General features: G+C 58.5%; 1 protein-coding gene across 1 annotated transcript in view; it reads left to right on the plus strand.

The window, feature by feature from the left end:
• Positions 1-509: 509 nt before the first annotated feature.
• Positions 510-12,625, plus strand: part of LOC140405325 (kinesin heavy chain-like) — a 157,060-nt gene continuing 144,944 nt past the window's right edge. Inside the window, exons 1-4 of the mRNA XM_072493616.1 lie at positions 510-572; positions 1,649-1,758; positions 4,809-4,910; positions 8,552-8,612. Of these exons, the coding sequence (XP_072349717.1) occupies positions 1,667-1,758; positions 4,809-4,910; positions 8,552-8,612 (255 nt within the window). The 5' untranslated portion in view covers positions 510-572; positions 1,649-1,666. The remainder of the gene's footprint in view (positions 573-1,648; positions 1,759-4,808; positions 4,911-8,551; positions 8,613-12,625) is intronic.

Genomic DNA, 12,625 nt, shown 5'->3' on the forward strand with positions numbered 1-12,625 from the left:
TGCTGAGGGAGCGCCGCACCGTGGGAGGGTCAGTGCTGAGGGAGCTCCGCACAGTGGGAGGGTCAGTGCTGAGGGAGCTCCGCACCGTGGGAGGGTCAGTGCTGAGGGAGCTCCGCACTGTGGGAGGGTCAGTGCTGAGGGAGCTCCGCACTGTGGGAGGGTCAGTGCTGAGGGAGCTCCGCACCGTGGGAGGGTCAGTGCTGAGGGAGCTCCGCACTGTGGGAGGGTCAGTTCTGAGGGAGCGCCGCACTGTGGGAGGGTCGGTGCTGAGGGAGCTCGCACTGTGGGAGGGTCAGTGCTGAGGGAGGGCCGCACTGTCTGCTGGACAGGCCCCTGGAGGCTGGACGACCGCCTGACGCTGTGTCGTGTTGACCGTACTGCCAGCCCCCGCGACCCACGACCCTGGCGACGGCAAAATTAATTCCGACACACCTGACTGAGTCTCTCCTCTTCCTCCCCCCCCCCCTCCCCCCTCCCCCCCTCCCCCCCTCCCCCCCGCCTCCAGAGACCGTGAACGGAGCCGGAAGGAGACTGACCAGATTAGCGGAACCCACGAAACCGAGGAAGTTAAGGTAAGAAGTAGGAGCGGGCCCCACCCGCCCCACTCCCCCGCAGACCCAACAAGACCGCTGCCCAGCTCCAGCTCTACTCCCCCTCTGACCCTTCCCCCCCTCCCCCCAGTCCCTATCCTCGATCCCTGACACCCTCGATACCCAGAAATCTACTCGAACTCACTGTCTTGGTGCTTCTCCAAACCCCTCTGTGAGGGGTGGCGGGGGGGGGGGGGGGAGAGGGGGACCCCAAAGACTCACTCACCTTCCTCCGTCAGCCGGGATCTCTCTCCTCGCCTCAGGCCCAAAATGGCCGACTCCCTAATCCTTGGGTCTCGCCTCCTGTCGTCCCGTTAAGTTCTGGAACCTCCGGCCATGAGGCTGGTGGTCGGGGTGTGGGGGGGGGGGGGGGGAGGGGGAGGGGTGGGGGGGGTGGTGAGGGGTTGAACAGAATCTCAGCACAGCCATATCGGATCCCTCCTCTCGGAATTGTAGACGATGTACCGGATGTTGAGAAAGTGGATGGGCCTAGCTAGGCCTGTCTGGGCCGAACTAGGGCAAACTAGGCCCGTCTGGGCCGAACTGGGGCGAACTAGGCCTGGCTGGGCCGAACTAGGGCGAACTAGGCCTAGCTGGGCCAAGCTAGGCCAAACTAGGCCTGGCTGGGCCGAACTAGGGCGAACTAGGCCTGGCTGGACCAAGCTAGCACGAACTATGCCTGGCTGGACCAAGCTAGCATGAACTAGGCCTGGCTGGGCCAAGCTAGGCCGAACTAGGCCTGGCTGGGCCGAACTAGGACTGGCTGGGCCAAGCTAGCACGAACTAGGCCTGGCTGGGCGAAGCTAGGCCGAACTAGGCCTGGCTGGGCTGAACTAGGACTGGCTGGGCCAAGCTAGGCCGAACTAGGCCTGGCTGGGCCGAACTAGGGCGAACTAGGCCTGGCTGGGCCATGCTAGGCCGAGCTTTGCCGAACTAGGCCGAACAGGCCTGGGAGGAGGTGGATTCCTGCAATTCAGCACCGCCCCCCCCCCCTCCCCCTCCCCACCCCACCCCCACACCGTCGAATCTAATCGGGCGAATGTGGTGCCTTTCCGTAGAAAGTTCTGGAACAGCAGATGGAGAGTCACCGTGACAACCACCAGAAGCAACTGGCCCGCCTGCGCGACGAGATCGAGGAGAAGCAGAAGACCATTGATGGGCTGAAGGAGTAAGAGGCTCACTCGCTCTCCCGCTACACCCATCCCCACCCTCTCTCTCTCAGCGCTCTCCAACCTCCCTCCCTTCTCCCCTGTCTCTCCCTCCACTTTCCCCCTCTCCCTTCCGTCTCTTCTCCCGCCCCTCTCCTTCCCATCCCTCTCTCCTCGCCCCCTCTCTCTCCCTCCCCTCCTCTCTCCCCCCTCTCTCTCTCCCCTCCTTCCCCCTCTCCTCCCCCTCCCCCTTTCACCTTCTCCCTCCACCTCTCTCCGTCCCCTCCTCTCTCCTTCCTTCCCCCTCTCCTCCCCTCCCCCTTTCACCTTCTCCCTCCACCTCTCTCCCCCTCCTCTCTCCGTCCCCTCTTCTCTCCCCCCTCTTTCTTCCCTCCTTCCCCCTCTCCTCCCCCTCCCCCTTTCACCTTCTCCCTCCACCTCTCTCCCCCTCCTCTCTCCGTCCCCTCCTCTCTCCTTCCTTCGCCCTCTCCTCCCCCTCCCCCTTTCACCTTCTCCCTCCACCTCTCTCCCCCTCCTCTCTCCGTCCCCTCTTCTCTCCCCCCTCTCTCTCCCCTCCTTCCCCCTCTCCTCCCCCTCCCCCTTTCACCTTCTCCCTCCACCTCTCTCCCCCTCCTCTCTCCGTCCCCTCCTCTCTCCTTCCTTCGACCTCTTCTCCCCCTCTCCCGCTCTCTCGCTCCCCTTCTCCCTCCCCTTTCCCCCCTCTCGCCTTGCCTCGCTCAACCCACACCTCTCAGCCCATCCTTCAATCCCATCCCTCTCTTGCGTCTCCACTCTCTGCCTCTCCCCCGACACCCCCTCTCCCCTCCCTCTCTCTCTTTCCTCCCTCTCTCTCTCTCTCCCAGGCCTTGTCCGTACACATTGTCTTACATCCCTTGCTTAATTTATGAATTTATGACCACTGTCCCTCGGTTAGACCAAAGCTCGGAGCACCGTGCACAGTCCCTGTCTCCATATCCCTCGGCCAGACCCACACTCGGAGCACCGTGCACAGTCCCGGTCTTCGTGTCCCTCGGTCAGACACACACTCGGAGCACCGTGCACAGTCCCGGTCTCCGTGTCCCTCGGTCAGACCCACACTCGGAGCATCGTGCACAGTCCCGGTTTCCGTATCCCTCAGACAGACCCACACTCGGAGCACCGTGCACAGTCCCGGTCTCCGTATCCCTCGGTCAGACCCACATTCGGAGCACCGTGCACAGTCCCGGTCTCCGTGTCCCTCGGTCAGACCCACACTCTGAGCAGCGTGCACAGTCCCGGTCTCCGTGTCCCTCGGTCAGACCCATACTCGGAGCGCCGTGCACAGACCCGGTCTCCCGATGCCTCGGTCCGACCCACACTTGGAGCACCATGCACAGTCCCGGTCTCCGTGTCCCTCGGTCAGACCCACACTCGGAGCACCGTGCACAGTCCCGGTCCCCGTGTCCCTCGGTCAGACCCACACTCGGAACACCGTGCACAGTCCCGGTCTCCGTGTCCCTCGGTCAGACCCATACTCGGAGCACCGTGCACAGTCCCGGTCTCCGTATCCCTCGGTCAGACCCATACTTGGAGCACCGTACACAGTCCCGGTCTCCCGATCCCTCGGTCCGACCCACACTCGGAGCACCATGCACAGTCCCGGTCTCCGTGTCCCTCGGTCAGACCCACACTCGGAGCACCGTGCACAGTCCCGGTCTCCGTATCCCTCGGTCAGACCCACATTCGGAGCACCGTGCACAGTCCCGGTCTCCGTGTCCCTCGGTCAGACCCACACTCGGAGCACCGTGCACAGTCCCGGTCTCCGTATCCCTCGGTCAGACCCACACTCGGAGCACCGTGCACAGTCCCGGTCTCCGTATCCCTCGGTCAGACCCACACTCGGAGCACCGTGCACAGTCCCGGTCTCCGTATCCCTCGGTCAGACCCACACTCGGAGCACCGTGCACAGTCCCGGTCTCCCGATCCCTCGGTCCGACCCACACTCGGAGCACCATGCACAGTCCCGGTCTCCGTGTCCCTCGGTCAGACCCACACTCGGAGCACCGTGTACAGTCCCGGTCTCCGTATCCCTCGGTCAGACCCACACTCGGAGCACCGTGCACAGTCCCGGTCTCCGTTCCCCTCGGTCAGACCCACACTCGGAGCACCATGCACAGTCCCAGTCTCCGCGTCCCTCGGTCAGACCCACACTCGGAGCACCGTGCACAGTCCCGGTCTCCGTATCCCTCGGTCAGACCCACACTCAGAGCACCGTGCACAGTCCCGGTCTCCGTATCCCTCGGTCAGACCCACACTCGGAGCACCGTGCACAGTCCCGGTCTCCCTCGGTCAGACCCACACTCGGAGCACCGTGCACAGTCCCCGTCTCCGTATCCCTCGATCAGACCCATACTGGGAGCACCGTGCACAGTCCTGGTCTCCGTATCCCTCGGTCAGACCCACACTCGGAGCACCGTGCACAGTCCCAGTCTCCGTGTCCCTCGGTCAGACCCACACTCGGAGCACCGTGCACAGTCCCGGTCTCCGTGTCCCTCGATCAGACACACACTCGGAGCACCGCGCACAGTCCCGGTCTCCGTGTCCCTCGGTCAGACCCACACTCGGAGCACCGTGCACAGTCCCGGTCACCGTGTCCCTCGGTCAGACCCACACTCGGAGCACCGTGCACAGTCCCGGTCACCGTGTCCCTCGGTCAGACCCACACTCGGAGCACCGTGCACAGTCCCGGTCTCCGTGTCCCTCGGTCAGACCCACACTCGGAGCACCGTGCACAGTCCCGGTCTCCGTGTCCCTCAGACAGACCCACACTCGGAGCACCGTGCACAGTCCCAGTCTCCGTGTCCCTCGGTCAGACCCACACTCGGAGCACCGTGCACAGTCCCGGTCTCCGTGTCCCTCGGTCAGACCCACACTCGGAGCACTGTGCACAGTCCCGGTCTCCCTATCCCTCGGTCAGACCCACACTCGGAGCACCGTGCACAGTCCCAGTCTCCGTGTCCCTCGGTCAGACCCACACTCGGAGCACCGTGCACAGTCCCGGTCTCTCACGTACGTCTGATTCCCTCCGCAGTTTGAACCAGAAGTTGAACCTGGAGCTGGAGAGGCTGCGGGCCGACTACCAGAAACTGAAAAGCGAGCAGCGGGAAAAGAGCAAGAAGCTACAGGAGCTGACGTACGTCCTGGGAGGGGGGGGGGGTGGCGTTGTGGGGGCGGAGGAGGTTACAGAGATAGGGAGGGGTGTAGGGGCTGGAGGAGGTTACAGAGATAGGGAGGGGTGTAGGGGCTGGAGGATGTTACAGAGATAGCAAGGGGTGTAGGGGGCTGGAGGATGTTACAGAGATAGGGAGGGGTGTAGGGGGCTGGAGGAGGTTACAGAGATAGGGAGGGGTGTAGGGGGCTGGAGGAGGTTACAGAGATAGGGAGGGGTGTAGGGGCTGGAGGAGGTTACAGAGATAGGGAGGGGTGTAGGGGGCTGGAGGAGGTTACAGAGATAGGGAGGGGTGTAGGGGGCTGGAGGAGGTTACAGAGATAGGGAGAGTGTAGGGGCTGGAGGAGGTTACAGAGATAGGGAGGGGTGTAGGGGGCTGGAGGAGGTTACAGAGATAGGGGGGGTGTAGGGGACTGGAGGAGGTTACAGAGATAGGAAGGGTGTAGGGGGCTGGAGGAGGTTACAGAGATAGGGAGGGGTGTAGGAGCTGGAGGAGGTTACAGAGATCAGGAGGGTTGTAGGGGGCTGGAGGAGGTTACAGAGATAGGGAGGATTGTAGGGAGGCTGGAGGAGGTTACAGAGATAGGGAGGGGTGTAGGGAGCAGGAGGAGGTTACAGAGATAGGGAGGGGTGTAGGGGGCTGGAGGAGGTTACACAGATAGGGAGGGGTGTAGGAGCTGGAGGAGGTTACAGAGATCGGGAGGGTTGTAGGGGGCTGGAGGAGGTTACAGAGATAGGGAGGATTGTAGGGGGCTGGAGGACGTTACAGAGATAGGGAGGGTAGTAGGGGGCTGGAGGAGGTTACAGAGATAGGGAGGGGTGTAGGAGCTGGAGGAGGTTACAGAGATTGGGAGGGTTGTAGGGGGCTGGAGGAGGTTACAGAGATAGGGTTGTAGGGGGCTGGAGGAGGTTACAGAGATAGGGAGGGTTGTAGGGGCTGGAGGAGGTTACAGAGATAGAGAGGGGTGTAGGGGGCTGGAGGACGTTACAGAGATAGGGAGGGGTGTAGGGGGCTGGAGGAGGTTACAGAGATAGGGGGGGTTGTAGGGGACTGGAGGAGGTTACAGAGATAGGGAGGGTGTAGAAGGCTGGAGGAGGTTACAGAGATAGGGAGCATTGTAGGGGACTGGAGGAGGTTACAGAGATAGGGAGGGTGTAGGAGGCTGGAGGAGGTTACAGAGATCGGAAGGGGTGTAGGGGGCTGGAGGAGGTTACAAAGATAGGGAGGGGTGTAGGGGACTGGAGGAGGTTACAGAGATAGGGAGGGGTGTAGGGGGGCAGGAGGAGGTTACAGAGATAGGGAGGGGTGTAGGGGACTGGAGGAGGTTACAGAGATAGGGAGGGGTGTAGGGGGGCAGGAGGAGGTTACAGAGATAGGGAGGGGTGTAGGGTGCTGGAGGAGGTTACTGAGATAGGGAGGGTTGTAGGGGGCTGGAGGAGGTTACAGAGATAGGGAGGGGTGTAGGGGGCTGGAGGAGGTTACAGAGATAGGGAGGGTCGTAGGGGGCTGGAGGAGGTTACAGAGATGGGGAGGGTTGTAGGGGGCTGGAGGAGGTTACAGAGATAGGTAGGGTTGTAGGGGCTGGAGGAGGTTACAGAGATAGGGAGGGTTGTAGGGGGCTGGAGGAGGTTACAGAGATAGGGAGGGTTGTACGGGGCTGGAGGAGGTTACAGAGATAGGGAGGGTTGTAGGGGCTGGAGGAGGTTACAGAGATAGGGAGGGGTGTAGGGGGCTGGAGGACGTTACAGAGATAGGGAGGGGTGTAGGGGGCTGGAGGAGGTTACAGAGATAGGGGGGGTTGTAGGGGACTGGAGGAGGTTACAGAGATAGGGAGGGTGTAGGAGGCTGGAGGAGGTTATAGAGATCGGAAGGGGTGTAGGGGGCTGGAGGAGGTTACAGAGATGGGGAGTGGTGTAGGGGGCTGGAGGAGGTTACAGAGATAGGGAGTGGTGTAGGGGGCTGGAGGAGGTTACAGAGATAGGGAGGGTTGTAGGGGACTGGAGGAGGTTACAGAGATAGGGAGGGGTGTAGGGAGGCAGGATGAGGTTACAGAGATAGGGAGGGGTGTAGGGGGCTGGAGGAGGTTTCAGAGATAGGGAGGGGTGTAGGGGGGCAGGATGAGGTTACAGAGATAGGGAGTGGTGTAGGGAGCTGGAGGAGGTTACAGAGATAGGGAGGGTTGTAGGGCGCTGGAGGAGGTTACAGAGATAGGGAGGGTGTAGGAGGGCTGGAGGAGGTTACAGAGATAGGGAGTTGTGTAGGGTGCTGGAGGAGGTTACAGAGATAGGGAGGGTTGTAGGGGCTGGAGAAGGTTAGAGAGATACGGAGGGTGTAGGAGGCTGGAGGAAGTTACAGAGATAGGGAGGGGTGTAGGGTGCTGGAGGAGGTTCCAGAGAGGGGGAGGGGTGTAGGGGGCTGGAGGAGGTTACAGAGATAGGGAGGGTGTAGGGGGCTGGAGGAGGTTACAGAGATAGGGAGGGGTGTAGGGTGCTGGAGGAGGTTACAGAGATAGGGAGGGGTGTAGGGGCTGGAGGAGGTTACAGAGATAGGGAGGGTTGTAGGGGGCTGGAGGAGGTTACAGAGATAGGGAGGCTTGTAGGGGCTGGAGGAGGTTACAGAGATGGGGAGGGTTGTAGGGGACTGGAGGAGGTTACAGAGATAGGGAGGGTGTAGGAGGCTGGAGGAGGTTATAGAGATAGGGAGGGTTGTAGGGGATTGGAGGAGGTTACAGAGATAGGGATGGTGTAGGAGGCTGGAGGAGGTTACAGAGATAGGGAGGGGTGTAGGGGGCTGGAGGAGGTTACAGAGATAGGGAGGGGTGTAGGGGGGCAGGATGAGGTTACAGAGATAGGAAGGGGTGTAGGGAGCTGGAGGAGGTTACAGAGATAGGGAGGGTTGTAGGGAGCTGGAGGAGGTTACAGAGATAGGGAGGGTGTAGGAGGGCTGGAGGAGGTTACAGAGATAGGGAGGGGTGTAGGGGCTGGAGAAGGTTAAAGAGATACGGAGGGTGTAGGAGGCTGGAGGAGGTTACAGAGATAGGGAGGGGTGTAGGGGACTGGAGGAGGTTACAGAGATAGCGAGGGGTGTAGGGGAGCTGGAGGAGGTTACAGAGATAGGGAGGGGTGTAGGGTGCTGGAGGAGGTTCCAGAGAGGGGGAGGGGTGTAGGGTGCTGGAGGAGGTTACAGAGATAGGGAGGGTGTAGGGGGCTGGAGGAGGTTACAGAGATAGGGAGTGGTGTAGGGTGCTGGAGGAGGTTACAGAGATAGGGAGGGGTGCAGGGGGCTGGAGGAGGTTACAGAGATAGGGAGTGGTGTAGGGTGCTGGAGGAGGTTACAGAGATAGGGAGGGTGTAGGGGGCTGGAGGAGGTTACAGAGATAGGGAGGGGTGTAGGGGCTGGAGGAGGTTACAGAGATAGGGAGGGGTGTAGGGGGCTGGAGGAGGTTACAGAGATCGGGAGGGGTGTAGGGGGCTGGAGGAGGTGACAGAGATAGGGAGGGCTCCGCGGTGTGAATCGCCTGGGGAGGAGGGCTGCGGGCGGGCTGGGTCATGGTCTGTAACGTGGGCAGCTGCAACTCTGACCCGTGTCCCAATCTTCTCCACAGATTTCTCAATGACAGACACGAACAATCTAAACAGGATCTTAAAGGTCTTGAGGAGACTGTCGTAAGTATTCAGGGCGGACGTACATCAGTCCCTCAGAGCCTTTGAGGGAGCTTTACTCTGTATCTAACCCCGTGCTGTACCTGTCCTGGGAGTGTTTGATGGGGACAGTGTAGAGGGAGCTTTACTCTGTATCTAACCCCGTGCTGTACCTGTCCTGGGAGTGTTTGATGGGGACAGTATAGAGGGAGCTTTACTCTGTATCTAACCCCGTGCTGTACCTGTCCTGGGAGTGTTTGATGCGGACAGTGTAGAGGGAGCTTTACTCTGTGTCTAACCCTGTGCTGTACCTGTCCTGGGAGTGTTTGATGGGGACAGTGTAGAGGGAGCTTTACTCTGTATCTAACCCCGTGCTGTCCCTGTCCTGGGAGTGTTTGATGGGGACAGTATAGAGGGAGCTTTACTCTGTGTCTAACCCTGTGCTGTACCTGTCCTGGGAGTGTTTGATGGGGACAGTGTAGAGGGAGCTTTACTCTGTATCTAACCCCGTGCTGTACCTGTCCTGGGGGTGTTTGATGGGGTCAGTGGAGAGGGAGCTTTACTCTGTATCGAACCCTGTGCTGTACCTGTCCTGGGAGTGTTTGATGGGGACAGTGTAGAGGGAGCTTTACTCTGTATCTAATCCCATGCTGTACCTGTCCTGGGAGTGTTTGATGGGGACAGTGTAGTGGGAGCTTTACTCTGTATCTAACCCTGTGCTGTACCTGTCCTGGGAGTGTTTGATGGGGACAGTGTAGAGGGAGCTTTACTCTGTATCTAACCCCGTGCTGTACCTGTCCTGGGAGTGTTTGATGGGGACAGTGTAGAGGGAGCTTTACTCTGTATCTAACCCCGTGCTGTACCTGTCCTGGGAGTGTTTGATGGGGACAGTGTAGAGGGAGCTTTACTCTGTATCTAATCCCGTGCTGTACCTGTCCTGGGAGTGTTTGATGGGGACAGTGTAGTGGGAGCTTTACTCTGTATCTAACCCTGTGCTGTACCTGTCCTGGGAGTGTTTGATGGGGACAGTGTAGAGGGAGCTTTACTCTGTATCTAACCCCGTGCTGTACCTGTCCTGGGAGTGTTTGATGGGGACAGTGTAGAGGGAGCTTTACTCTGTATCAAACCCCGTGCTGTACCTGTCCTGGGAGTGTTTGATGGGGACAGTGTAGAGGGAGCTTTATTCTGTATCCAACCCCGTGCTGTACCTGTCCTGTGAGTGTTTGATGGGGACAGTGTAGAGGGAGCTTTACTCTCTATCTAACCCCGTGCTGTACCTGTCCTGGGAGTGTTTGATGGGGACAGTGTAGAGGGAGCTTTACTCTGTATCTATCCCCGTGCTGTACCTGTCCTGGGAGTGTTTGATGAGGACAGTGTATAGGGAGCTTTACTCTGTATCTAACCCCGTGCTGTACCTGTCCTGAGAGTGTTTGATGGGGACAGTGTAGAGGGAGCTTTACTCTGTATCTAACCCCGTGCTGTACCTGTCCTGGGAGTGTTTGATGGGGACAGTGTAGATGGAGCTTTACTCTGTATCTAACCCCGTGCTGTACCTGTCCTGGGAGTGTTTGATGGGGACAGTGTAGAGGGAGCTTTACTCTGTATCTAACCCCGTGCTGTACCTGTCCTGGGAGTGTTTAATGGGGACAGTGTAGAGGGAGCTTTACTCTGTATCTAACCCCATGCTGTACCTGTCCTGGGAGTGTTTAATGGGGACAGTGTAGAGGGAGCTTTACTCTGTATCTAACCCCGTGCTGTACCTGTCCTGGGAGTGTTTAATGGGGACAGTGTAGAGGGAGCTTTACTCTGTATCTAACCCCGTGCTGTACCTGTCCTGGGAGTGTTTGATGGGGACAGTGTTGAGTGAGCTTTACTCTGAATCTCACCCCGTGCTGTACCTGTCCTTGGAGTGTTCGATGGGGACAGTGTGGAGGGAGCTTTACTCTGTATCTAACCCCGTGCTGTACCTGTCGTGGGAGTGTTTGATGGGGACAGTGTAGAGGGAGCTTTACTCTGTATCTAACCCCGTGCTGTACCTGTCCTGGGAGTTTTTGATGGGGACAGTGTAGAGGAAGCTTTACTCTGTGTCTAACCCCGTGCTGTTCCAGTCCTGAGAGTGTTTGATGGGGACAGTATAGAGAGAGCTTTACTCTGTATCGAACCCCGTGCTGTACCTGTCCTGGGAGTGTTTGATGGGGACAGTGTAGAGGGAGCTTTACTCTGTATCAAACCCCGTGCTGTACCTGTCCTGGGAGTGTTTGATGGGGACAGTGTAGAGGGAGCTTTACTCTGTATCTAACCCTGTGCTGTACCTGTCCTGGGAGTGTTTGATGGGGACAGTGTCAAAGGAGCTTTACTCTGTATCTAACCCCGTGCTGTACCTGTCCTGGGAGTGTTTGATGGGGACAGTGTAGAGGGAGCTTTCCTCTGTATCTAACCCCGTGCTGTACCTGTCCTAGGAGTGTTTGATGGGGACAGTGTAGAGGGAGCTTTACTCTGTATCTAACCCCGTGCTGCACCGGTCCTGGGAGTGTTTGATGGGGACAGTGTAGAGGGAGCTTTACTCTGTATCTAATCTCGTGATGTACCTGTCCTGGGAGTGTTTGATGGGGGCAGTGTAGAGGGAGATTTACTCTGTATCTAACCCCGTGCTGTACCTGTCCTGGGAGTGTTTGATGGGGACAGTGTAGAGGGAGCTTTACTCTGTATCTAACCCCGCGCTGTCCCTGTCCTGGGAGTGTTTGATGGCGACAGTGAAGAGGGAGCTTTACTCTGTATCTAACCCCGTGCTGTACCTGTCCTGGGAGTGTTTGATGGGGACAGTGTAGAGGGAGCTTTACTCTGTATCTAACCCCATGCTATACCTGTCCTGGGGGTGTTTGATGGGGACAGTGCAGAGGGAGCTTTACTCTGTATCTAACCCCGTGCTGTACCTGTCCTGGGAGTGTTTGATGGGGACAGTGTAGAGGGAGCTTTACTCTGTATCTAACCCCGTGCTGTACCTGTCCTGGGAGTGTTTGATGGGGCCTGTGGCGAGGGAGCTTTACTCTGTATCTAACCCCGTGCTGTCCCTGTCCTGGGAGTGTTTGATGGGGACAGTATAGAGGGAGCTTTACTCTGTGTCTAACCCTGTGCTGTACCTGTCCTGGGAGTGTTTGATGGGGACAGTGTAGAGGGAGCTTTACTCTGTATCTAACCCCGTGCTGTACCTGTCCTGGGGGTGTTTGATGGGGTCAGTGGAGAGGGAGCTTTACTCTGTATCGAACCCTGTGCTGTACCTGTCCTGGGAGTGTTTGATGGGGACAGTGTAGAGGGAGCTTTACTCTGTATCTAATCCCATGCTGTACCTGTCCTGGGAGTGTTTGATGGGGACAGTGTAGTGGGAGCTTTACTCTGTATCTAACCCTGTGCTGTACCTGTCCTGGGAGTGTTTGATGGGGACAGTGTAGAGGGAGCTTTACTCTGTATCTAACCCCGTGCTGTACCTGTCCTGGGAGTGTTTGATGGGGACAGTGCAGAGGGAGCTTTACTCTGTATCTAATCCCGTGCTGTACCTGGCCTGGGAGTGTTTGATGGGGACAGTGTAGTGGGAGCTTTACTCTGTATCTAACCCTGTGCTGTACCTGTCCTGGGAGTGTTTGATGGGGACAGTGTAGAGGGAGCTTTACTCTGTATCTAACCCCGTGCTGTACCTGTCCTGGGAGTGTTTGATGGGGACAGTGGAGAGGGAGCTTTACTCTGTATCTAATCCCGTGCTGTACCTGTCCTGGGAGTGTTTGATGGGGACAGTGTAGTGGGAGCTTTACTCTGTATCTAACCCTGTGCTGTACCTGTCCTGGGAGTGTTTGATGGGGACAGTGTAGAGGGAGCTTTACTCTGTATCTAACCCCGTGCTGTACCTGTCCTGGGAGTGTTTGATGGGGACAGTGTAGAGGGAGCTTTACTCTGTATCTAACCCCGTGCTGTACCTGTCCTGGGAGTGTTTGATGGGGACAGTGTAGAGGGAGCTTTATTCTGTATCCAACCCCGTGCTGTAC

The sequence above is a fragment of the Scyliorhinus torazame genome, chromosome X (assembly GCF_047496885.1).
Source record: "Scyliorhinus torazame isolate Kashiwa2021f chromosome X, sScyTor2.1, whole genome shotgun sequence".
NCBI classification, from domain to species: domain Eukaryota; kingdom Metazoa; phylum Chordata; class Chondrichthyes; order Carcharhiniformes; family Scyliorhinidae; genus Scyliorhinus; species Scyliorhinus torazame.